Source organism: Typha angustifolia, chromosome 9 (assembly GCF_048772165.1).
Source record: "Typha angustifolia cultivar Huaian chromosome 9, ASM4877216v1, whole genome shotgun sequence".
Lineage (NCBI taxonomy): Eukaryota > Viridiplantae > Streptophyta > Magnoliopsida > Poales > Typhaceae > Typha > Typha angustifolia.
In genome coordinates this window covers 2,737,282-2,759,864 of record NC_133247.1, presented here as the reverse complement: position 1 = coordinate 2,759,864, position 22,583 = coordinate 2,737,282, and the positions used below count along the sequence as shown (strand labels likewise).

General features: G+C 36.3%; 3 protein-coding genes across 3 annotated transcripts; 1 reads left to right on the top strand and 2 right to left on the bottom strand.

Annotated features, from left to right (window-relative positions):
* Positions 1 to 4,080: 4,080 nt before the first annotated feature.
* Positions 4,081 to 5,107, bottom strand: LOC140767344 (glutathione S-transferase U17-like). The gene is made up of 2 exons (XM_073107208.1): positions 4,637 to 5,107; positions 4,081 to 4,553 (listed from the first exon to the last, which is right to left on the bottom strand). Exons 1-2 carry the CDS (start codon positions 4,958 to 4,960, stop codon positions 4,182 to 4,184), a joined length of 696 nt encoding a protein of 231 aa, XP_072963309.1. The 5' UTR covers positions 4,961 to 5,107; the 3' UTR covers positions 4,081 to 4,181.
* A 2,992-nt stretch (positions 5,108 to 8,099) lies between these two features.
* On the bottom strand, positions 8,100 to 9,558 carry LOC140766517 (fasciclin-like arabinogalactan protein 10). The gene has a single exon (XM_073105907.1). It carries the CDS (start codon positions 9,505 to 9,507, stop codon positions 8,278 to 8,280), a length of 1,230 nt encoding a protein of 409 aa, XP_072962008.1. The 5' UTR covers positions 9,508 to 9,558; the 3' UTR covers positions 8,100 to 8,277.
* A 1,935-nt stretch (positions 9,559 to 11,493) lies between these two features.
* LOC140766920 (K(+) efflux antiporter 5) lies at positions 11,494 to 22,493 on the top strand. Its single transcript, XM_073106611.1, has 20 exons — positions 11,494 to 11,920; positions 12,868 to 12,911; positions 13,034 to 13,101; positions 13,184 to 13,268; positions 13,412 to 13,473; positions 13,566 to 13,641; positions 13,881 to 13,955; positions 14,639 to 14,710; positions 14,844 to 14,927; positions 15,055 to 15,123; positions 15,213 to 15,290; positions 15,635 to 15,723; positions 15,989 to 16,085; positions 18,021 to 18,074; positions 19,006 to 19,101; positions 20,638 to 20,826; positions 20,924 to 21,001; positions 21,564 to 21,608; positions 21,688 to 21,783; positions 22,046 to 22,493. The coding sequence occupies exons 1-20, from the start codon at positions 11,686 to 11,688 to the stop codon at positions 22,085 to 22,087; spliced, it is 1,734 nt and encodes a 577-aa protein (XP_072962712.1). The 5' UTR covers positions 11,494 to 11,685; the 3' UTR covers positions 22,088 to 22,493.
* Positions 22,494 to 22,583: the final 90 nt, after the last annotated feature.

Genomic DNA, 22,583 nt, shown 5'->3' with positions numbered 1-22,583 from the left:
AAACAACAAAACTCAACCCAACCCTTCTCCACCTGGTGTAAACCCAATCATTCTCCCTCTTTCGGCCTTATTCTCTCCTCCCTCGTCATCCCCACCTCTCTCCCTAGAATTCGTGCCCTCGAAGTCAACTCTCGAAGACATCTGATTCCCCATCAAGGACGGGTTAACATAAGGACATTTTAGTTATTTAAAGTATTTTAAAAATAAAATATATTTAATTAATAAAATATTCTTACGATATTAGTTAAAATCTAATTCAGATTATTTTTTACACTAAATAAGAGGACTCAATTTATAAATAATAAAAATATAAATTTAGCTAAAAAGGCCAGATATTATATATAAATTTTATTAAATTTTAATTTAAATTAGAATCACTTTGATATCTTATTTCACGGGTACTCCTTTCAATTTGCTACGGTGATAGCCTAATGCTGATGGATTAAATGTTCTAGAAGTAAGAAAAGTTCCATATATTGGTAGCTAAGAAAGATAATAAATAATTAGAGCAATACTCGAGACGAGCTGACGAGGCAATCTATCTGGAAGAAAGAAAAGAATATTACTTTATAAAATAGGTGTCCCCCCCACCCCAAAAAAAAAAACTATAATATAATTAAGGTGTTCTCTTGTGACGTCACTGCTTAGGTTTTTGTTTAATATTTTTCTATAAACAGCTTATTTTTTCAGATTATTGATGTTGGGCCTGTCAGAGGTTGTTTTGCTACACTTTTCAAAGATGTTTAAAGTATAATAAATCACTATTTTATTCGTTAAAAACAAATTTCTCTTTTTCGTGCAAATTTTTGGGGCGTTTGGTTGATTGAATTTTAAAGTGTTTTGAGCTCAGTGGAACGGGTAATTATAATAATTAGATTTTTTTTAAAATAATACTCTATATTTTGATTATTGTTTGATTAACACTCAGCACCAAAATAGAAAGAGAAATGGCAATTTTGTGCAATAAGTCAGTCACATGATTTCTCATCAAATTACTCGAATCAAAGTGCTACAAAATAACACAAATTCCCACACTTTCAATTAAGTAAACTCTTATAATATTACTAGAATATTTGATTACTATATCCATCCCAGTAAGCAACTATTATTTTAGCCCAGCTATCATGGTTAATTCACTCAATTAGCAGGAGCAACATTGAGCTTGGCTCGGACCTTCTTGCCGAGTTCGACTAGCTTCTCAACCTCTGGCATCACTTCCTTCACCGAGTCATGCGAGCAGAAACGATTTGCCCATCCTACCAACAAAGGAGTCTTGGATTCATCCAGAATTGTGAAGCCATTCATCTTCTCCGTTGCTTTCAACCAACCCAAGTAGCAACCCAAGGCAATGTCAACGTAGCCTACTGTCTCATTGCCAAAGAAGTCGTTTCCTTTGCTGCACTTCTCAAACACCTTCTCTAGCAGCGGCAGTGTGGTGAGGATTTGGTTCACTGCTTCTTCCTTGCTCCCTGAGAGGAGTCCCCATGATGATCCTAAGTGAAAGAGGCACCTGTTACAAGGAAAAGTTATTTTTGCATATACACCCCTCCAAACTTTCTTATTTGTACGTATAACCTTCAAATTTTAAAGACCTTGTCATCGATGTACTTGGCCTAGAAGCGAGCCATGGCACGGTCGTAAGGATCGGACGGTAGGATCGAAGTGTTCGTAGGAGCCCAAACCTCGTCGATGTACTCCACAATCATCATGGACTCGCAAATTGGCTGGCCGTCGTGGATGAGCACAGGGATCATTTTGTAAATCGGATTGGACTCGAGGAGGAGCTCATTTTTTTCCCAAGTTTCCTCCAATAATTCATAACCCAGCCCCTTGAGGTTAAAAGCGATCTCCACCCTCAGTGAGAAGGGACTTGAATGTGATCCCACTAGTTTTCATCTCCTTCCCTTCTGCTGCCATTCTCTCCAGCTATGGATTGAAGAGCAATTTGAGTCACTCTCTAGATTTTCTTGTGTAGCGTTTGGCTCAGGATTCAGGACTCAGGAGGGGTCGGTATTTTATGGAGAGAACTGGGTGATTAGATTGCTGTCTTTGTTTTGTTTCTTGAAGTAAGGGTTAAGGACTTGGGTCGCTTCCATGTTACACTGTATTTGACAACCAGTCGTCAATTGTTTTGATTCACTATGTCTATGTAAACCCGGCACTACCTTCTTTTTCTACGGACTTCAATATATATATATATATATAGACAGATGATTGTTATGAATATAGAAAAGTAAACTGCTTTAGATGATGAAATTGAGACATCCACATCAAATCTACTTCCTTAATTTTTATCCAAAACAGTAGAAAAGTGATACGGTTTCAGAGAGTTGCCAATTTGTTTCTCTCATTTCCGAACAACCTAAACATGTCCTCATATATTATTATGCTAGCTAGTAGCTAGTGCCACTTTTTAACCACCTTACTTTTATTACAACAATTAATTACGAAACCCAACATGGCCAAATTAATTAATTCAGCCGATCTTGACGCACTTTGATGAACTCTACCAGCTTCTCAACCGATGGCATCACTTCTCTCACAGCATCGTGTGCACAGAAACGCTCTGCATGCCCAATCCACCAGCTTTGGCAACTTAGCCTCGTCAAAGATTTTGATGCCATATATCTCCATCTCCTCTGATGCCTTAATCAACCCCAAATATATATATCACCCCACTGCAATGTCTAAATACCCAATAGTTTGTCCACCAAAGAACTCCTTCCCTTTGCTGCACTTCTCTGAAGCCTCTACTAGTAGTTCGAGAGCAGTGGCTGCTTGCTCTGCTGCCTCTGCCACACTAATGTTTCTTTATCCATCCCTCTGAAGCCACGAATTGAAGCAATTAATTGTCAAAGATTGCACAATATTAGTAGTTTAGGTTGAGTTTCCTGAATAGCGATTAAGAGATGGAAGAGTTGAACTCATGATATTTACTCATATCGTCGACGTTTATTTTTTTATTTTTCTGATGAAAAATTTATAAGCAGATAATTGCATTAAATATAATCAAATTTTTTAAATTCACAGGGCAAATAAGTTCTAAATGATAAACACCTGAAATACTTAAGCTTTATTGGTTAGTATTAACTTCCTTTCGATCAAGAATATGAAGCATTATAGCTATAATCTGTAAAAGATAAAGCCCTAATAAACACAACACACAACCATCTTCAATACATAGAAATGGGAAAACTCAAACTCCGCAGTATACAAGCTAGATTATGACCAAAACTAAAGACTCATGCCAACATAAAAACTCTGAACTAAACACCATGAAAACCCAAAAGGGCTTAATAGGACGTCGACTAAAGAACGGCCAACTAGAGCACCAGCAAAAAGAGATCCAGAGTGGAGAAAAATAATACTATGCTCGATGGCAACGACGATAACAAATAGTGAAGACAACATCATTTAAGAAAAAATAAACTAAAATGCCCTCATGTGATGTCACAATATAGACTAGTCTTGTCAAACCTAGTCAAAATTAGCTTGCTATACTCTTCAAAGATGCTTAGAATACAATAAACCACTATTTTACCTTTGAAAACAAATTTATCTTTGGGATAATTATAATTTAAACCCCTATACTACTGCTCTATTTTATTGACATCTTTATTTATTTTTCATAACATATTAATCTACTTGTTTATTGAAAATCTTTAAAATATCTGTTTTTCATTAGTATCGATTAGAATTTTTAATTAAAAAATGATTTTTAAGTGTCATGTGATTAATTTTAAGCTCTTTTATGCATTATATTATCCTTATTTTATAGGATAGAAGAGAGCAAAATTGAGAACAAAATAGTTTACGGGGACAATTTGTTTTAAAAAAAAAATAATAGAGTGTCTATAAAAATGAGAAATAGTTTATGTAATTATCTCTTTCACTTTTACATGCAAATTCTGCTCAGGGGCTTTAATGTAATTTAGATATATCGTGGACTATTAGCTCGATTATTCATTTTGATCAGTGGAGACACTCGTACCGGAAGAAAGAAATAATTGCACGAAATGAGAATCTTGTGCAATAAGTCATACGGCTTCTCAAACTACTTGCATCAAAATGCTACAAAAGGATAACAATTCCACACATAAATCTTTATTTATAGCTAATAATATTACAACTGTATGCATCGCAGTAAGCAACAGTTGTTTTAGCATTAATTAATGATTCACTCAATTAGCAGGAGCAACATTGAGTTTGTCTCGGACCTTCTTGTTGAATTCGATTAGCATCTCAACCTCTGGCATCACTCCTTTCACCGAGTCGTGCGAGCAGAAACGATTTGCCCATCCTACCAACAGAGGAGTCTTGGACTCATCCAGAATTGTGAAGCCATTCATCTTCTCCATTGCTTTGAACCAACCCAAGTAGCAACCCAAGGCAATGTCAACGTAGCCTACTGTCTCCCCACCAAAGAAGTCGTTTCCTTCGCCGCACTTCTCAAACGCCTTCTCTAGCAGCTGCAGTGCGGTGAGGATTTGGTTCACTGCTTCTTCCTCGCTCCCTGGGAGGAGTCCCATGATGATCCTAAGTGAAGGAGGCACCTGTTACAAGGAAAAAGTTATTGTTGCATATACACCCCCTCAAAACTTTCTTATTTGCTCGTATAACCTTTAAATTTTAAGACCTTGTCGTCGATGTACTTGGCCCAGAAGCGAGCCATGGCACGGTCGTAAGGATCGGATGGTAGGATCGAAGTGTTCGTACGAGCCCAAACCTCGTCGATGTACTCCACAATCATCATGGACTCGCAAATTGGCTGGCCGTCGTGGATGAGCACAGGGATCATCTTGTAAATTGGATTGGACTCGAGGAGGAGCTGACTTTTTTCCCAAGTTTCCTCCAAGAGTTCATAACCCAGCCCCTTGAGGTTAAAAGCGATCTCCACCCTCAGTGAGAAGGGACTTTTATGTGATCCCAGTAATTTCATCTCCTTCCCTTGTGCTGCCATTCTCTCTAGCTATGGATTGCGGAACAATCTGAGTTACTCTCTAGATCTTCTTGCGTATCGTTTGGCTCAGGACTCAGGAGGGAGTGAATATTTATGGAGAGAAATGGGTGATAGATCGGTGTATATATTTTTCTTTCTTGAAGAAGGGGTTAAGGAGTCGGGTGGCCTCCATATTCTAGTGTATTTGGAGACCAGTCGACGCTGTCATCGATTCTTTTGGTTTAACGTAGACCCGACACTACCTTCTTTTATCTACGTATATATCCTTTTAAATTTCGTATGTTTATATTAGTTTTTGATAAATATATTATCTTAATAATTTATTAGATAAAAGGCATATATATAATATATATATATATATCGTTGACCTAAAAGTTCTAAATTATATTTGTTGAACTATTTTTTTAACTAAATTATATTTGTTGAACTATTTTTTTAGTTACTTGCATATATCTCTTTATTACAAATCACATCTAAAATGATCTGTGCATAGGATGATTATGAGATTTTGAGGGATAGTAATCTCAGAAATCTCAAATCTAATGGTTTTGGAATAAAGTCAATCAGAGATTTGGATAAAAGTTATTATTAAAATAGTGGATCAAGGTCGAAGTAGGATATAATAATAATTAATCGACGTTGCGACATTCATTGGAGAGTAGTGGACGATCGTAAAATAGGGTGGTTGCTAGTGGAAGGTGGTGTTTAGGGTTTGAAAAGACGGAATGCTTCTACGGCTATAATCTATTCCTAAAAAAATTATGACAATTTAACGGTTTCGATAAAAACATAAGGACGATAAGTAATACAAGGTAAATAAACTTAACTCAATATTCATTTCATCAAAATTAATTATGGCTGCACTCCACATATTTATAGAGGCTAATCTTAGACCGACTTTTATTAGGATTTGCTTTATTAGCTTATATTAAAGCTAAACAAGACTTAGCTAAATCAACATTCCTTATTTCTCAGATTAATCTTTTATTTCGCTACAGATAAATTTCGAATTTTGAGAAGTCGTCAATACTAAAATTGTAAATCTCAAGGTTTGCCATGTTATCCAACTAGTTTGATATTATTCTGACCTCTATAGAATATTTTATGGATATTTTTTTTAAAACTACATAGAATTTAGCTAATTAAATAAAATCATGACCTACTAAAACCCTAACTAAACTAAATAAGTAAATAAGATAACTAAACTCAATCCATTGAGCTCAATATCCCCATGATGTGATCCGATCTGACCCAAATCGCATCACTCCTATTAATTTAAAAAATAATTTAAACTAAAATTTGATAACATAAAAAGACGGAGAATCAAATTTAAATTGAATTATTCGTATAAAGATAGATAATCAAATTTAAATTATACCTATATTTGCTATAAATTAGGCCAAATCATATCTACAGAAAAAAACAAAAGAACATGTCACTTGAGAGTTAGGTGCACAGTAATATTTTTTAATGATTAGTATGCCCTTTTTTTTTAATGTAATATAGAGTTGAAACATACGCGGAAAATAAGGTATCAAAACTTACTATTATAATGATCGTAAATTTTAGAGAGGTATTAAATTATTTGCCCCCTCTCATCTTATTTCATATAACTTTAAAATATAATTTAATAACAAGTTATCGATTAAACAAAATCTAATTACTCCTGCTGCTACTTTACATTCAATCAATAATATTTTTGTTATTTGATTTAAAAAATCACCAACTCCTGATATAAATTCACTATTTTTTATTATTTTAATATTAATTTAATATCACATTAAATATAATAATTATTTTTTATAGTAGTATTTAATTAAATAATAAAATAAGTATACTAAAACTAGCCTTTTCTTTTCTAATATTAAAGATTAGAATACTTTTCTTAAAAATGAAAGTGAACGGAGCCTTGTGTTTTGCCTCTCGTAAGGAAATAAAAAATAAAAAATCCTAACTTTGCCGCTGTTTGTCATGACTCAGTATGCTGTTGTTCTCCAACTTGCAATTCATAGTCAATTTCGACCAATTTATAAAAAGTAATTAAATAACTAAATAATGATTTATAACAAGTGCTTATATTACACACTTGCATAATGTTGGAAGATGCACCCTCATCTCCAACAAATTGTGTTTTGGGACGAACTCAACATCAAGACCGTGATGCGCAGTTAAATTTGGTCGCATCTAAGCATCATACCATCTACAAAAGAGAGGGTCCAAATGGGCAAAGAGCCAAATCAGACAGGATGAATGGCCTCTCCGTTCACGTGTCTATGGATGTGCAACAGTATGGCTTCTATTCGAATCCACCAAGTCCTCACTGTCCTCTGGCCCACATGAGTGGTGGCCTCGGATGCACTCCAGCTCAGCCAAGTTGTGCCTGGGTTTGCATTCCCACTAAACTAAGTGCAGTGGTCCAACGAGGCAAGAAATGCCAGCCATATCTCTCTCCGCCTTCTTCCCCTATTCTCCATCACCCAATTCGTCCAGCAGATCTCTCCATCGTGATGTGAACTTTTCAATATAGCAATGATAGGATATCGCCATAAATATTTGTGCATTTGCTTTTCTTTCTATCCATTTACGTGTAAACAGAGCAAAGATCTCCATTAAAGTTTAAAGCTTAAAGTTTAAACACCTGGAATAGGGGCAGCTAATAGATTGCAACCACTCTTCCTTCTCGCGAACCAACCGACACTAGCAATTCACTATCACGAGAGACGATCTTAATTAAAGCCACCGACTACCTAATTATGTACAAAAATAAATGCGTACTGTTATGGGTCCTACGTAATGTCCTTGGATGTCCTGCATGGCTGCATGCCAGGGGTAAGATAAGAATGCAAATTTGAAGAGTATAATAAAAAGAAAGATAAGTTAATTAATGCTGATTAATCTATAAAAAAAGAAAAGAGGAGCTAAGTGAGCAACTCAAAAGAGAGGTCCTTTAAAGAGCTCTATTCTGGAGGACCCTTTACTGAGAACAAGCACATGGCCTCATGCACGAGATGTCTACTACCAACTGTCGTCTTTTAATTTTTATGCCTTCGAGCATGAGTGCAACCAAAACTTATCCTTCTTCTGTGAATAAGAGTACTCCAATGTTTATCAACTCTTTGTAAGAGAACAAGCAGCAGTATTAGGAAAATAAAAGGCTCTAATAACAGCAGAATAACAATCCTCGTACAAATAAGCCTAAATAAACAAAGGGATCACCACCGTCGATCCAACTAACAAATAAATTATGGTCCAAATGAGAGAAAAATAGAGAAGCGATAGAATCCACTAAGAGAGTAGTACTCAAATAATCCAACGGCTCAAAACACGGAAGCGAACGCCCATGAACAAAGCACCACCGTCGCCATGACTCCGGCCGACCTCACTGCCACCCCATCAGAGGCCTTCACGTCCGCCTTGTCCGAAGGCGAAGCCGGCGCATCCGACGGCGCCGCAGTGGGAGGCGCCGGCGGGGACTGCAATGGTGACAACCCTTCCGGGGCCGGAGCCAGTGCGGCTGGAGCCGGAGCGGGAGTCAGTACAGCCGGCCCCGGAGCTGGAGCCGGCGCGCCGCCGAAGAGCTCGACGGGGAGGAGGAGGTTATCCACCGTGAGCACGCAGACGGGCGTGTCGTCGAGTATGGTGGAAGCTACTCGCGAGGTGTCGACGCCGGTGTCGAGGGTAACGTCATCGCCACGCGAGGCCACCGAGATGCCGTACTTACCGGAGGCGCTCGAGGCTAGTGTCGTCATGGGGCCGGACGAAGCCTTGAGGGACGACTTGGGAGTGTAAGCCGGCAGCGCGTGGTATTGCAGCAAAGTGACCAAATCGGCACTGGAAAGCGTGCTAAGATCGGGCGCACCATCCGCCTTGAAGGCGTCATCGTTAGGGGCAAGGATGGTAAGCCCCTTAGCCATGGCAGATTGGTAAATTTTGAGAACCCCGGAAGAAGCCACGAGGGACGCGAACGTCTTGCAACCAGCCTTTTCCAGAAGCGCCGTGAGGTTAGTGGTCGAAGCTGATGGCGCATCGAGAAGTCCCGGGAAAAGGATCGGAGATGAGATCTCCATCACGGAGAGGTTGTACGGGATCTGCTTCACCGCCTTCATGTACGAAGCGTCGAACTTGGCGCCGGGCACGGCGGACGCGAAGCCGACCTTGCCACCTCGGAGGTTGGTAATGTTGACAAACCCGAGGTTTCCGGGGGCGTTCCCGGTGGCCTGGTAGAGCGTCGTGGTGAGCGTCGTGCCACTGGGGAGGTCATGGATCTTCTGGGGGTCGAAGTAGTCTAAGAGGTTGAGGAGGCGGAGCGCATTCTTGATCCCCGCGAGGGATTGCTTCGCCACGAGGGAGGACATCGCCGAGTCCGGTAGGACGAGGCAGGTGACGGTCTCCCGCGAGTTGATCTCGTCGCAGACTTTGGTCTGGGTGAGGTAGCTGTTGTAGAGGGCGTAGTCCGGGAACCCGTCGAGGATGGCCGTAATATTGTGGCCATTGCTAGGAATTGAGAGTAGAAAAGTTACCAAAAGAGGAAGGAGAAGAGAGGCCATGGCGATCTGGTTCGCTTCTCTGCAAGAAGAGGAGCGAGACGAGCAAGATAGAGAGAATAAAAGGTGGTGGCGGTGAGATTGGAGGGGGTTAACTATGGTTGGGATAACTAACTGGGGTTAATTTGTCTTTTGCGTGGGAGGCATGTGATGTTGTCGATGGAGGAGCGTATTGGATCGTGCCGTTGGAGTGGGGACGATACTGTTAATATTATTCTGTCCATTTTGTACTGTTGGATTATGTCTTCTTGATGATAGAATTAGATCGCACGGTGGTGACTCGGTTTACTGTATGGTGATTTCTCTGTGTGTGTGGAAAAACGTGGGCTCCATTATGGGATGAGGTGGAGAGCTCTTTTATAATGTCGGTCACAGTTATAAACTTATTAGAGACGCTTAAAACAAGTAAAATTGGATTATTTACGTATATACACGGGCAATTAATCGATTTACTCCGAAGTAATGCCTCGCTCCTAACTGAAAACGGATTCAATATATATATTTGAATCTATATTTTTTATTTTTGGATATGAAAAGTAAATTGATAATAAAATTTATAACTATATCCTAACTAAATCGATACTGTTATATAATTTTCGATGATTAAATCTTAAATATATTTATGATATTTATTTTAAAGACAATTAATATAAAATATTAAGATTTAAATATAAAAAATTGTATGTCAAACACATATAAAGCTAATCTCTATAAACAATATAAAGCATATCATTAGTAATAAAAAAAATCATTCTCACCTTAGGCTTAGGTACAACCAATTGGAACGTATGCTGACTCAATCGGCATGAGCCCTGAAAACCTGGCCCGTTGATCAGCCCCACGTCGGCCTGCATACTTGGGCTTGGATTCAGGTTCGATGAGAACGTCTTTAGGGAGATTTATCAAAACCATATGTTTTATTTCTATTATTCTTTATATCTTACAATATTTATCATTTTGCTCCCACAATTTGCTCTTAATGCCACAAAAATTGTCTGAGTGGACTTTTTACTTAACAATAGCCAACTGAATTATAATTATTATATTATTTTTTAAAAGTAAAAAATTTAAAATCTAAAGTATCCTTATTTGACCTTAAATATTATTCTCTTTTAACCTTACTTCAATATTTTAAAATTTATTTAAGAGTATTAAAGTTATTTTACATAGTTAAGTTAATTCATCTATTGTTTTTTAGGCATCAAAATATATATATAATGGTCCAATAACAAATATGAGGGATTTTTACATAATTCTCACTGAAAACTTTCAAATATTAAATTGCCATTGCATTTCTTTAGAATATATATAATTGCCATTAAGATCATTATGTTTCTTTCAAAAATATCATTCTCTTAGTTAAGTCTAATTAGTCATAATTAAAATACAATCTAAATCTAAAAAGACTATTCTATCTTTGCATAAATTATTAAAAATAGTTTAAAAATCTAAACTTAAAATTTATTTTTGGTTAATTAAATATATATATATTAATTTTAATAATAATGCTTTAGGAATCTTCTATTAAAAATTAATAATAATTAAAATTCTAAAAGAATAAAAAAAATTGGTGATAATTTTGATATTTTAAAGAATACAACAACAATTATAATATTCGAAAATTTCAGTGGCAAATATGTAAAAGTTCCTAGTGTTAATATACTGCCTCTTTTTTTCTTTTTTCTTTTTTCTTGTGTGAATAAATAATATAATTAAAATGCAAGGGTCCTGTTGATATGTTACTCGGCATAATAACCAGTCACAAGTTGCCACATATGCAACCTGCAGCAGATCCGATGATCCGTAATATGTTATTTGGTCTTCTTCACGGTTCGTCCCTTAAGGCGCCAAAGTCCACAATTAATTTTCTATAAACACATGCGGGTGAACCCGAAACGAAAACCCGTAGACCCGCGTGAACTGCGGCGTAAGTCTAACGCGGACGGGAGAAGCGAGGCGATAAATTAGATCACACGGCCCAGATTTTCTCTGTTTCACTCGGGTGGGAGAGGGGCCGAACTACCGATCCCAACAACCGGTTACCTACCGATGGCGACGACGTCGTTCTCGACCCTTCTCTTCTCTTCCACAACTTTTTCTTCCTTCGATGCCTTCCTCTGCTTCTGAAATCTCCTCCCCCGTGTTCTCCGATCTCCGTATTTGATCTCGAGTCTGGATTAGATGGCCGTGGCGATCGAGTGGGCTCGGGGAATGTTGAGTCTCGTCTTCTTTCTCACGCTGGTTTCGCCATCTGCGATGTTTCGCGTGGTCGCCAGGCCCGACAAGGAGACGAGGGAGAAATTCTATGGCAATCTTATGATGGGGCCTTCGCATAACAGCTCCGGGGAAGGGAGCATTGCCGAGATGTTTGATCGCGTGCTTGAGAAGGAGTTCTCGGAGGGAGATTCGCCCGAAGGTAGGGATCTCTATTTCGTTTCAAATTTTGATCAAGAATGTAATTCTCTATTTTGTTCCAACTTCCAAGAAATTGATGCGTCATCTTACGAACTTGAGGCTCTTGATGACTAAGAAAATGAGCTGAATCGTTTTTAAAGGTGTTAATTAACCTCTTTTTCTGCTTTCCTTTGATGTCAAGATGCTCTATCTTCCTGCTCTTTCTAAATTATGTTGGGTTTCATCATCACAAAATGTTCTCAACTTTCTTCTCACTATACGTGCTCTTAGGAGATTTCCATATAATGATTATTCTCTTTTAATTATGTATGATTTGCATATGACTTGTGCGCAAAAAAAAAAAAAACCTTGCCTCATTATATGAAAATCTTTTTCAAAGATTGACATCTAAGATTATGTATTTAGACATCTATTTCGTGGGTTTATAAGGACATATTAGTTAGTTGTGACTTGTGAGTCAAGTTCTCTATTGATCATAAATGAACTTTTCTGTTTCTAGGTTTGTGCATTTGTGTGTACCTTGCACCTGTATTTGTTTTTGGTGGCAACTGAGGTAGTCTTGTTTGGTTTCTGGTACAAACGATTGTGACCATTTACTAGGAAATCTGTTTTTAGACTTAAAAGGTGATAAATACTTAAAACCTCTTTCAGTTACCTACTCCATAATTAAAGAAGAGGAACAGAAACGGTCTATATATATGTGGTGTTATATTGGGAGAGTAAATGATCTTTTTCCTTCATACTTGCAATCAATTTTGAACTCCTTAAATTGTCCAAATATGGAATGCATATCTAATGCTAACATGTCTTGAAAAATCTCTACTTCTATCATTCTATTATACTTTATTGTTTGTACCTTCTATTTTTCTTTGTACTTAGACTGTCAGTGCAATTTTTCTTCTTCTGAGATTGCTTTGATATTTTTGATGAGCCAATATTCTTTGTCAGGTCCTGACAAAAGTAGCTTCAACAACAGTGTAGCAGATCATCAAGTAGGTTTGGTCTGCTGTTTATGTTCTTGCTAAAGTGTCTGGTGCAATTGCTTTGTACTTAGCAGTCTTTTTTTTTTTCTTAAATTCTTTTTCCAAAAAGACTTACTTTTTTAACTGATCAGGCTGTTTTGGAGACTGTAGCAATTATTACACATGATAAGTCAAAGAAAAATGAGTCACAGGAGGCAAAGTATGTAAATGTTTCAAGTAGTATAAAACAGCAGCATTTCAACTAGGAACATATGTTTACTTCCATACTGTTTTTTGTGCAGTGCCACCAAATCTTTCCAAATTGGTGATGTCTTTGCATTGGAAAATGAGGGTTCTGATGATATGACAACCTTGATAGATAGAAAGGTATTTTAATGTTGGTTTAGGATGACAACTGGCAAGTATGTTTTATAGCTGTCAGAAAATTTTGGTGTTTGTTTGCTTGTTTTTTAAAAATTATTTATTGATTTCCACTAACTCAAAAAACTTTGCTTGCTTCATTTATGTAGGACAATGTCTTTGTGATGTCAAATCGTAAATCTAAGTATCCAGTGCTTCAAGTAGATTTAAGGTCAGCTTTAATAATTTATTGTGTGCAATTTTGTGTGTTTATAATTGGCTGAATACTTGTCATTCAGGTTTTAACTTAATGACTCCTTGCAGGTTGATTTCGGATCTAGCTGTTGTAATTGTTTCAGCTACTATTGGTGGCATCACTTTTTCATGCATGGGGCAGCCTGTGAGTACCATATTGTACTCTTTTTACCTCTTTTTTATTTTTTTTATTTTTTTGGTTTTGTTTCTGTTTTCTTTCTTTTTGGGGGTAAAGACAGTCAAATTCTAATCACTGAGCATGTGATTGTTGATCATTGCTCAGCCTGTGCTTGAAACTAATTTTAGTGCATCAGTTCTTCCACTATTTTTGTTCCTCCTCTGCTTATATATCTCATTGTTCCATTTCTACTTGCAACTTGCAAGGTTATTGTTGGTTACCTTCTGGCAGGGTCCCTCATTGGACCAGGGGGCTTGAACTTTATTAGTGAAATTGTGCAGGTAGTTTCATAACCTTCAAGACTTCAAGTTCATAATATTATAACTTTCTTGAGTTTCTGTTCTTTGTTGGTTTAGCTGCACACTTTTTGATAATCTATTTGTTAATAAAAAGAAGGTTGGCTCTAACTTTTCTTCTGTTTTCTACTGTTTCCTCATTTGTTTTGTATTCTAATAGTTTTCTCTGATACTACACCATGTTGTTTCTTAGATTCTGACAAAAATAAGTCTAATCAGCTAACTGTAGAAGATTTGGTTAGGCTTGTTATGTTGATTTTTCTCCATATTCATTCCATGCATGAATATTGTAGAATGCAAGAAAGTCAACATTGTAAAAGAAAGTTTGATACATCAGAATAAATGTACAAAATCTGAACAACAACTTTATCAGTGTGAGATTTACTAAACATGATGTACTTTAAGGAGAACACATTCTCAATTTTCCCTGCTTTATCAGTGTGATCCTGGCTAAAATAATTCGAAAAATGCTGTCTTTCTTTTTAAATCATTATTTTTGTTGGGTACATCTTGTCTGAAGATTTACTGAAATATTTCTTCAATATGCATATATAATGCAATTCCAAATAACTTCCTGAGTTGTTTATATTTTCTTCTCAGCTATTGTTGGAAGAGGCATGTTGATTATCTGTATTATTCCTCATTTAATACATTTCATTCTAATTCAGGTTGAGACAGTTGCACAGTTTGGTGTGGTGTTTCTTCTTTTTGCATTGGGCCTTGAGTTTTCATTGACGAAGGTATCCATTTTGAACAGAATAATATACACAATATCTGCTTCTTTTAAAGAATGCTAACTCTTTCCTAGGCATACAGTTTACAATATATGATATTATTTTATACAGCACTTATTTTGCTTTTAGTAACTGCCAGTTAAAAGTTGTTGGGCCTGTTGCTGTTCTTGGAGGTCTACTTCAGATTGTTATATTCATGTTCTTGTGCGGTCTAACTGCCATGGTACGCTGTTGATTGTTCTTTTAAATTTAAAGCATATGTACCTTGGTAGTAGTAAACTATTTTCACTTGTTCAGTGTTGTGAGAAAGGTTAACTGTCTAAGAAATCAGAGATTTTGACTTCATGCAGTTATGTGGTGCGAAATCATCTGAGGGCATATTTGTTGGCTCTTTCTTATCAATGTCATCTACTGCAGTGGTAACAATTTCAAATCTAAATATATTTAAGTTTGCTACATTCCCTTCTCTCTACTTGGGTAAATGGATTGTTATTCTGTTCTATACCAGGTTTCCAAATTTTTGATGGAAAAAAGTAGCACGAATGCTCTTCATGGTCAAGTGACAATTGGTACACTTATTCTTCAGGTTTGTCTTGTGAAACGTTTTGCATTTCAACAATTTCTGTCACAGTATTACCATTACATACTGACTTTATAATTCGTTGCACAATTTTTTTATGATCATTTGCAAATATTGAATGACCACCACATGTTATAATGAAACAGGAAATAGTGAAATACAGGTGGCTAATCATGTGACTTTTATTGATCATGTGACTTCTAATTTAATTGTTAACAATAGACTAATCTTGTAAATCTGGAAGGTTTAATATATAATTTGCTTGCATTCCAAGTGAATGCAAGTACATTGAGGGTGAGGCATTTTGTTAAGGTGGAATATCAGTTTCGCATTTGCCATATTTTTTCCAGGATTGTGCAGTGGGTCTACTCTTTGCACTGCTTCCAATTTTGGGTGGTGGATCAGGTGTTTTCCAAGGAATAATGTCAATGGGGAAGCTGTAAGAGACTATTATATTTGTGATTTGAATGAATTACTTGATTTCTTATCTTTCAACAGAAACAAAATAGTGTTTATAGTTTCTTATTAAACTGTTGGATTTATATAATAAAATTACTGTTTTTTATTGATCTTCTCCTTGAACAAAGCCATCATTTTATAAGGTGGATTTCCTCCAGAATAAATCAAAAGGAGCAGATTTATCTAATTGCTCAGTTATGCAACGTACTGGCAATTATTGATTTTAGTACTTTTCTCATATGCAGGTTGCTGGTCTTGTCTGTGTTTATTACTGCTGCATCTATACTGTCTTGGTCTTTTGTTCCTCGATTCTTGAAGCTCATGGTTCAATTGTCATCACAAGTGAGTTATTTCCTATAATTTTATGTTGGTGAGGCTGGCAAAAATTAGAATCCTCTATTGGGATATTCAGCTTAACCTTATGAACACTTCAAATTGTCAATGATTCTCATTTGTCTACCATATGAAAACATAATTGCAACATTAAAACGATTTTATATCATTATATGCTGACTTACTAATTTTAAGTGATTATAATTGAGTAAACCTGAAAATCAACATGCATTTTCTCCCAGAACTTGCCAGTGTATTGTATTTGTTTCTAAAATAGTAAAATGTTTATCTGCCTATGGAAGATAGGCATCCTGTATATCTCATAATATCTTAGTATAGTAAAAGAGCAAGGATTTGAGTTTCGGCCGATCCCGAGTGGGATCGGCCGAAACGGATCGGGATCGGCTATAGCCAACAGCTGCCTGCTGCAGGCTGACAGCAGCAGCTGTCAGCAGCAGTAGAGAGAGAGGGAGAGAGAGAGTGAGGGAGAGAGAGGAAGGGAGAGAAAAGGAGAGAGAGAGGGAAAGAGCAAGAGAGAGAGTGAGAGAGAGAGGAAAGATTAAAAAAATGGGGCATGAGAGAGAGAAAATGGAAGAGAGAGTGTGGGAGAGGGATAGATTAAAAAAAAAAGGTGAGAAAGAAAGAGAGAAAAAGATAAAAAAAAGAATGTGGGAGAGAATGAATAGAAAAGAAGAGAAGGAGAAAAAGATATTTTTACTTTTTAGGCTTTATATGTGAGTAATTATTATTTCTTATTTTCTTATAATTTTTTCTAAATTTTTAGAAATTTCTCTAACATTTTTAATAATATTTAGAATTTTATTTAATTAAAATAATCCGATCCGATACAGGCAGCCGATACGGCCGATACGGCCGATACAGCCGATACGTATTATTGTTTTTTCGGACGGCCGATCCCGATCCCGATACCGATTTTTGGAACCTTGTAAAAGAGTGCCTTTTCTGAGGTTGTGTTATAATCGTCATCATGTGATGTGCATCACACGTCTAGATTTCTAAAGTTGAGCAATTAGCAACATCACATACTCTTACCTGATGCTTGACAGTTGAAAGCTGAAGAAAAACTAGAAAGGTTCTGTTCCGTTGATTCGGAGTATGAATACTATATGGATGAAAATTTAAGGCACCTCATGCTCTAGAATTCCACTTGTTCCATCTCTTCTGGTGAGCACACTTGGAATAGGTTGTGTCAGCATTATTGGCAGGAGTTTATATATACCCAGTCATGTTAACTCCTGGGATTTTGAGATAGTAGATAATACGGCAATCTAATGGAGATAATAGTGTAATATTCTGAGGAATATTTTTATTAGTTATAGCAATCTAATGAACGAAAGAGGAAGATGATTGCTTCTGGCTTGAGGACTTTGTCCTCTGGTCAGCAGTAGTCGGTAGATATTAGCCAAAGAACCAGCTAGAAGAAAATCCCTAGCAATCTACAAACATTAAAAAATTGCGAAGTAGAAATGATGGTCTGAAGGAAAAACAGTGGATTTTGGGAAGATGAGAAGAATATGATGAATCATAACTGTTAAGCTCCCAGCAACATAGTTACTAGATCGAGGATGCTCGCTTAATAAAGGAAAAGATCAAAAGTATTACAGATCTAATAGGTGGTTGGTCGCACATGTAGGATTTTATTTGTGTAGATAGACTGACATGGGCTGAAATTATAAGAATTAGTAAAAATAGAGTTCCTCTATTGGCATATATGATTATATGAATATTTAGAATTTTAAAGACAGATATTGTAGTGACTGGGAGACATTCTATTCAATTTCTTTTCCCTTGGCTCTTCAGCTAAAATAGTACATATAACATATGCTTATTTGCTCTAGATATCAATAATTTTGTCCTTTTACTGCAAGTCTGTCCATTGTAGAGCTCTGCTCTCCTTGACTAATCTGTTTGCTGAATTTGCAGACAAATGAACTCTACCAGTTAGCTTCTGTGGCTTTTTGCTTATTGCTAGCTTGGGTAAGATCATGCTATGTTATTCCCTTTTTTAATCTATAAATTTTGTAGTCCGTATGTGTGTATTGAGTGTAAGTGCGCGTTGCATGCAATTACTAAGAGTAAACAACTTGGGTCAATCATTTAGCTATTTAGGTATTTTGCTTTCTTCTGTAGTCGGTCTTTGTTGATCTACTATATGTCTCAAGAAACTCTTTCACCATGAGCAATGGTTCCTTATATTCATGATGTAGAAAATCATTGTGTGTTAATTTATTTCACCACAAATCTTTCTTTGGTTTATCTTTTGTCTTGGATACTTTCCTGCATAAATTTTGTTGTATATTTAGACTGCTTCTGTTGCTAGTTTTTATTTCTAGATGTCTTTTCCATCTTTAGTGTTTCATACTTAAATATTTGTTTCTTTCCTGACAAACTAATTTCTTTTGTTCTTTTCATCCTTGTGCCTGACCCCAATATCATTTATAACTTCAATGATTTATTAAAAAAACTTCAATTAGCACAGAAAAGATCGCTTCATGCATCACATATTGTGATTGTGTGTGTCAGTTGACTTACAAATTAGTTCCTTGAATCTCATATTGATGCTGTGAAGGCAATCCCTATGATGTAGTTATCAGTAGCTGAGAACATGATTTACTTAATCATGTAGGACTAATACGTAAGAACAGAATGTATAAAGGATTTGAAAAGAAAGTACTGAATCCATGATTTACATGGTAAACACTCAGGCTGATATTTTCTAAGGATTTCAGGAATGAGTCCACCAAGTAAATCAAGAGAAGAGAGAAATTATTATTTTACTTTGTGTATTACTCAGCCTATTTGGGTAAAAATATGTCATACCAAATTTCTTGTTTTTGACCTTAATGAAGAAATTCTAGGTCAAAGTTTTTCTAATCTATATTCCACCTTTCCTTTTGATCTCTGTCAGTGCAGTGATAATCTAGGATTGAGTCTTGAGCTAGGGTCCTTTGTTGCTGGAGTTATGATATCCAACACTGACTTTGCACAGCATACTTTGGAGCAGGTGAATTTCAGCTGGTCATTTTCATGTTTTGAGCTTGTATTTTACGTGCACTGGTACTTTATTCCTATTATTCATAATTATTCATTTGATTTCATACAATTTTCCTGGGGTACTATCAACATGCTCAGTTCACTGTAATGTTATCTCGTGTATTTGGAGTGACATATTTGCAGGCTGCAGCAAGTATTCTCAACATACATATTTGTAGGTTAAACTTTACCGCGAGAATGGTGTTGAAACCTAATAATAGCTGCACCTAATTCTACAAGTACAGAAAAGGACTGATGTGTTGATTATGTTACATTCATGCTTCTTCGTACTATTGAAAAACGTAACTGTTGGTTTAATGACTACATCATTTTTGCACTTAACAGTTGGTGTATGTATATACTTGCAAGAATAATGATTTAGGATGACTTAATTCAGATTCTATGGTCTCTACATTTTATTGAATTGATATGCAGTACAGGTTATTTTTGAGATATTTATTCTGTACCATGGCTTGCTTATCTACTCTTTCATGTCTCCTCTTTTGGCACACAATTTTTCAGAGTATCACAGCAATTATTGTGCATTTGAAGTCATTATTTTGTGAGTGTTGCTGCAATTTGTCCAGTATTTTATAATGCCAACATCTTGTTAGCAGGTTGTCATTCTGCAAAAATATCATTGCATCGTGTTCAATACTTAACAATGCCAACACTTGCTAGCTTCACAGTTTAATTGGGAAAACTTAAGGGGAGCCACATTGTGAAAGATATTGCTGAATCAGCAAATTATGGCAATTGGTTGATGCATCACACTTTTCTTCACTCTTCATTCTACTCCTAAGGAGATTCTAAATATAGTGCAGATCTTGTTATATGAAAATTGATTAAATTTCTACTCTTGGTCTTAGGAAATGGATATCTGAATTCTGCATTATAGGAAGGTTAGAAACAATAGTTGAAGGCACTTCAAGAAGTTCTGTTTATTTCTGTTAACTCACAAAATTGCCCACTTGGACTCACAAAATTGTCCTCTCAGACTTATCTGCCCATTTTACATGGTGAAGGTTCTTAGTGAAGGTTCTTTAGTTGCACAACCAGTAAGCTGTCTTACTGAAGGTTCTGGCTTGCTTTTAGAACTGACAATTGGAGAAGGCAAAAGAAAAAGGCAAGCTAAAGTTTAAATTTTAAAATCTTAAAGTATGCATGCATGACTCAATATTGAGGCACAAGCTGAGTTAAGGACTGAAAGTGGGAAGGACAACACTGAACTGCATACCATTAGTTTACCATATTCCTTCCTCTTAAGGGGGTTGTTGGATCAATTTTGATTCCTTGTAAAACTATTTGTTTGTCAGGGTTTATCAGTTTGATCCAATCAAAGAAAGGGCAGATTTAGGGCTCTTAGTTTAAAATTAGTGGCTCTTGGGCACTACTGGCTTTTTATTATTCTTCCATAATTCCATTATGATCTATGAATGCTTTGTTTGCCCCCTTGTACTATGTTTTAATGATAATGTTCTATTTTCTGTTTTTTTTTTCATGTAAGGTGGAAGCAATTCGTAATCTATTTGCTGCTCTCTTCCTTGCTAGCATTGGCATGCTTATAGATGTTCAGTTCCTGTGGCACCATGTCGATATACTACTCGCATCTGTTATTCTGGTTGTGGTAATTAAGACAGTAGTTACAACCATAGTGGTAAAAGCCTTTGGGTACAGCATCAGAACAGCTTTTGTTGTAAGTATCATTAATGACAATTTGATTGAGACACTTTGTTTTGGATATACAACAAACTAATTGCTTGTTCTTTTGTTGTTTCTGTCTGGACCTGTAGGTAGGTTTGTCATTAGCTCAAATCGGAGAGTTTGCATTCGTTCTTTTGAGCCGTGCTTCACATCTTCATCTTGTTGAGGTGATATTTTCTCATCCTATTCATGTCTCTGTCCATTTAAATGCCCTTTAAATGCTCTGTTTGCATAATGATCTACTTATAAAACTAACTACTGCCAGACTTAAAAGATAGACAAGTTTTAGGGCTATGACAGTTGTGTAATCAGGAGCTTGGACCAGCATTTAATGAGGGACATCAAGAGTTCCATGCTACTTGTCTATGCAATTTTTCTTGTGTTGCTTGGGATTTCAGATATGCAGACTCCCTTATTGGTTCCTCTATGCATTTTCTTTTTATTTATTTTTGTTTTTCTTATATTTTTGTAGTTTAGACAAGAAAAGACATTATAAAAGCTATGATTGTAATTTTGTGTCTTCCATTTGCTGAAAAAGAAAACATTTTACGATCAAATTGTATAGAATATTTTCTCCCTTAATAACCTTGTTCTCAACACTAGCATGTTACATTATTTTAGCTCACGTCAACAACTAGATGTTGCCCATTCTACTTCTGCGATGTAATTGTCTAGCCTTTCAGATCCTTTGATCTATATTTCCCACTCACCGGATTTTTCTTTATATAGGGAAAAATGTATCTCTTGCTTCTGGGGACAACAGCCCTTAGTTTGGTGAGCATCTTGTTGCTTAAGCATTGTTGTAGTGGAGCCTCAATATTTAATATTCTTTTTTACCTCTTCCTCTCCACAGGTAACAACTCCTCTTGTTTTCAAATTAATACCTGTAGTAATGCACCTTGGCATTCTTATGCGCTGGTTTCCTTCAGAGAACAGCACCCAGAATGAGGTGAGTTCACTTGTCTCTTTATTGATAGTTGTGAGCTTTCCACTACTCTGATGGTATGTACTTATTATTGATGCAAAGTCTCTTTTGTATTGAGGAACCTGTTGACTTGCCATAAGTTTACTCGGGCATGAGCTTTTGAATTCAGATTTTCTTTTTCAGTAGATCTTCTCCTTTTGGAAATTTTCTTCAAAATGCTTATGAGACTTATTAGAAGTGCCAAAGCATCTGGTTGTCTCTGAGCCTAATTCTTTTTTTTTTACAGGATAAAGCAAACATGCTTGAAGTGCACAGCAGATCAGTCTGACATCTAGCGGCGAGCTTCTGTGTTGCATTTTTTGGAAGATCATTTGTGCTGCAATCTTTGACTCCATGGATTCCAACTTTCCTAAAGACGCTGTTCAACAGATCTAAGCCAGTCGTCTAGGAACTGGAACTGAGTTTTGCATATTTCATCTGTACATATGCCCAATGGCTAATGACAGAAAGTTCTCATACACCACCGTGATAGGCTGTACGTTTTAAATATTGACTAGGTAGAGAATGAACTTATTCTAGAGAGAAGATTCTTTCTTTGGGATAGATCTACAAGGAACTCATCCTATTGAGAGAAATGTCGAGCTCCTTGGATAGTATTCAAATCATTGCACGAACCAAGAACAAATGTAAACATGATTGATATAACAATTCAAATCACCATTTAGTTGTGATGATAGTTCTGTTCTCTGTCATTCTGTGCAAATGATTTTCACCTTTGATTTCATGATTGTGCATTTATCAGCTGTTAGTCGTCTTTAATAATA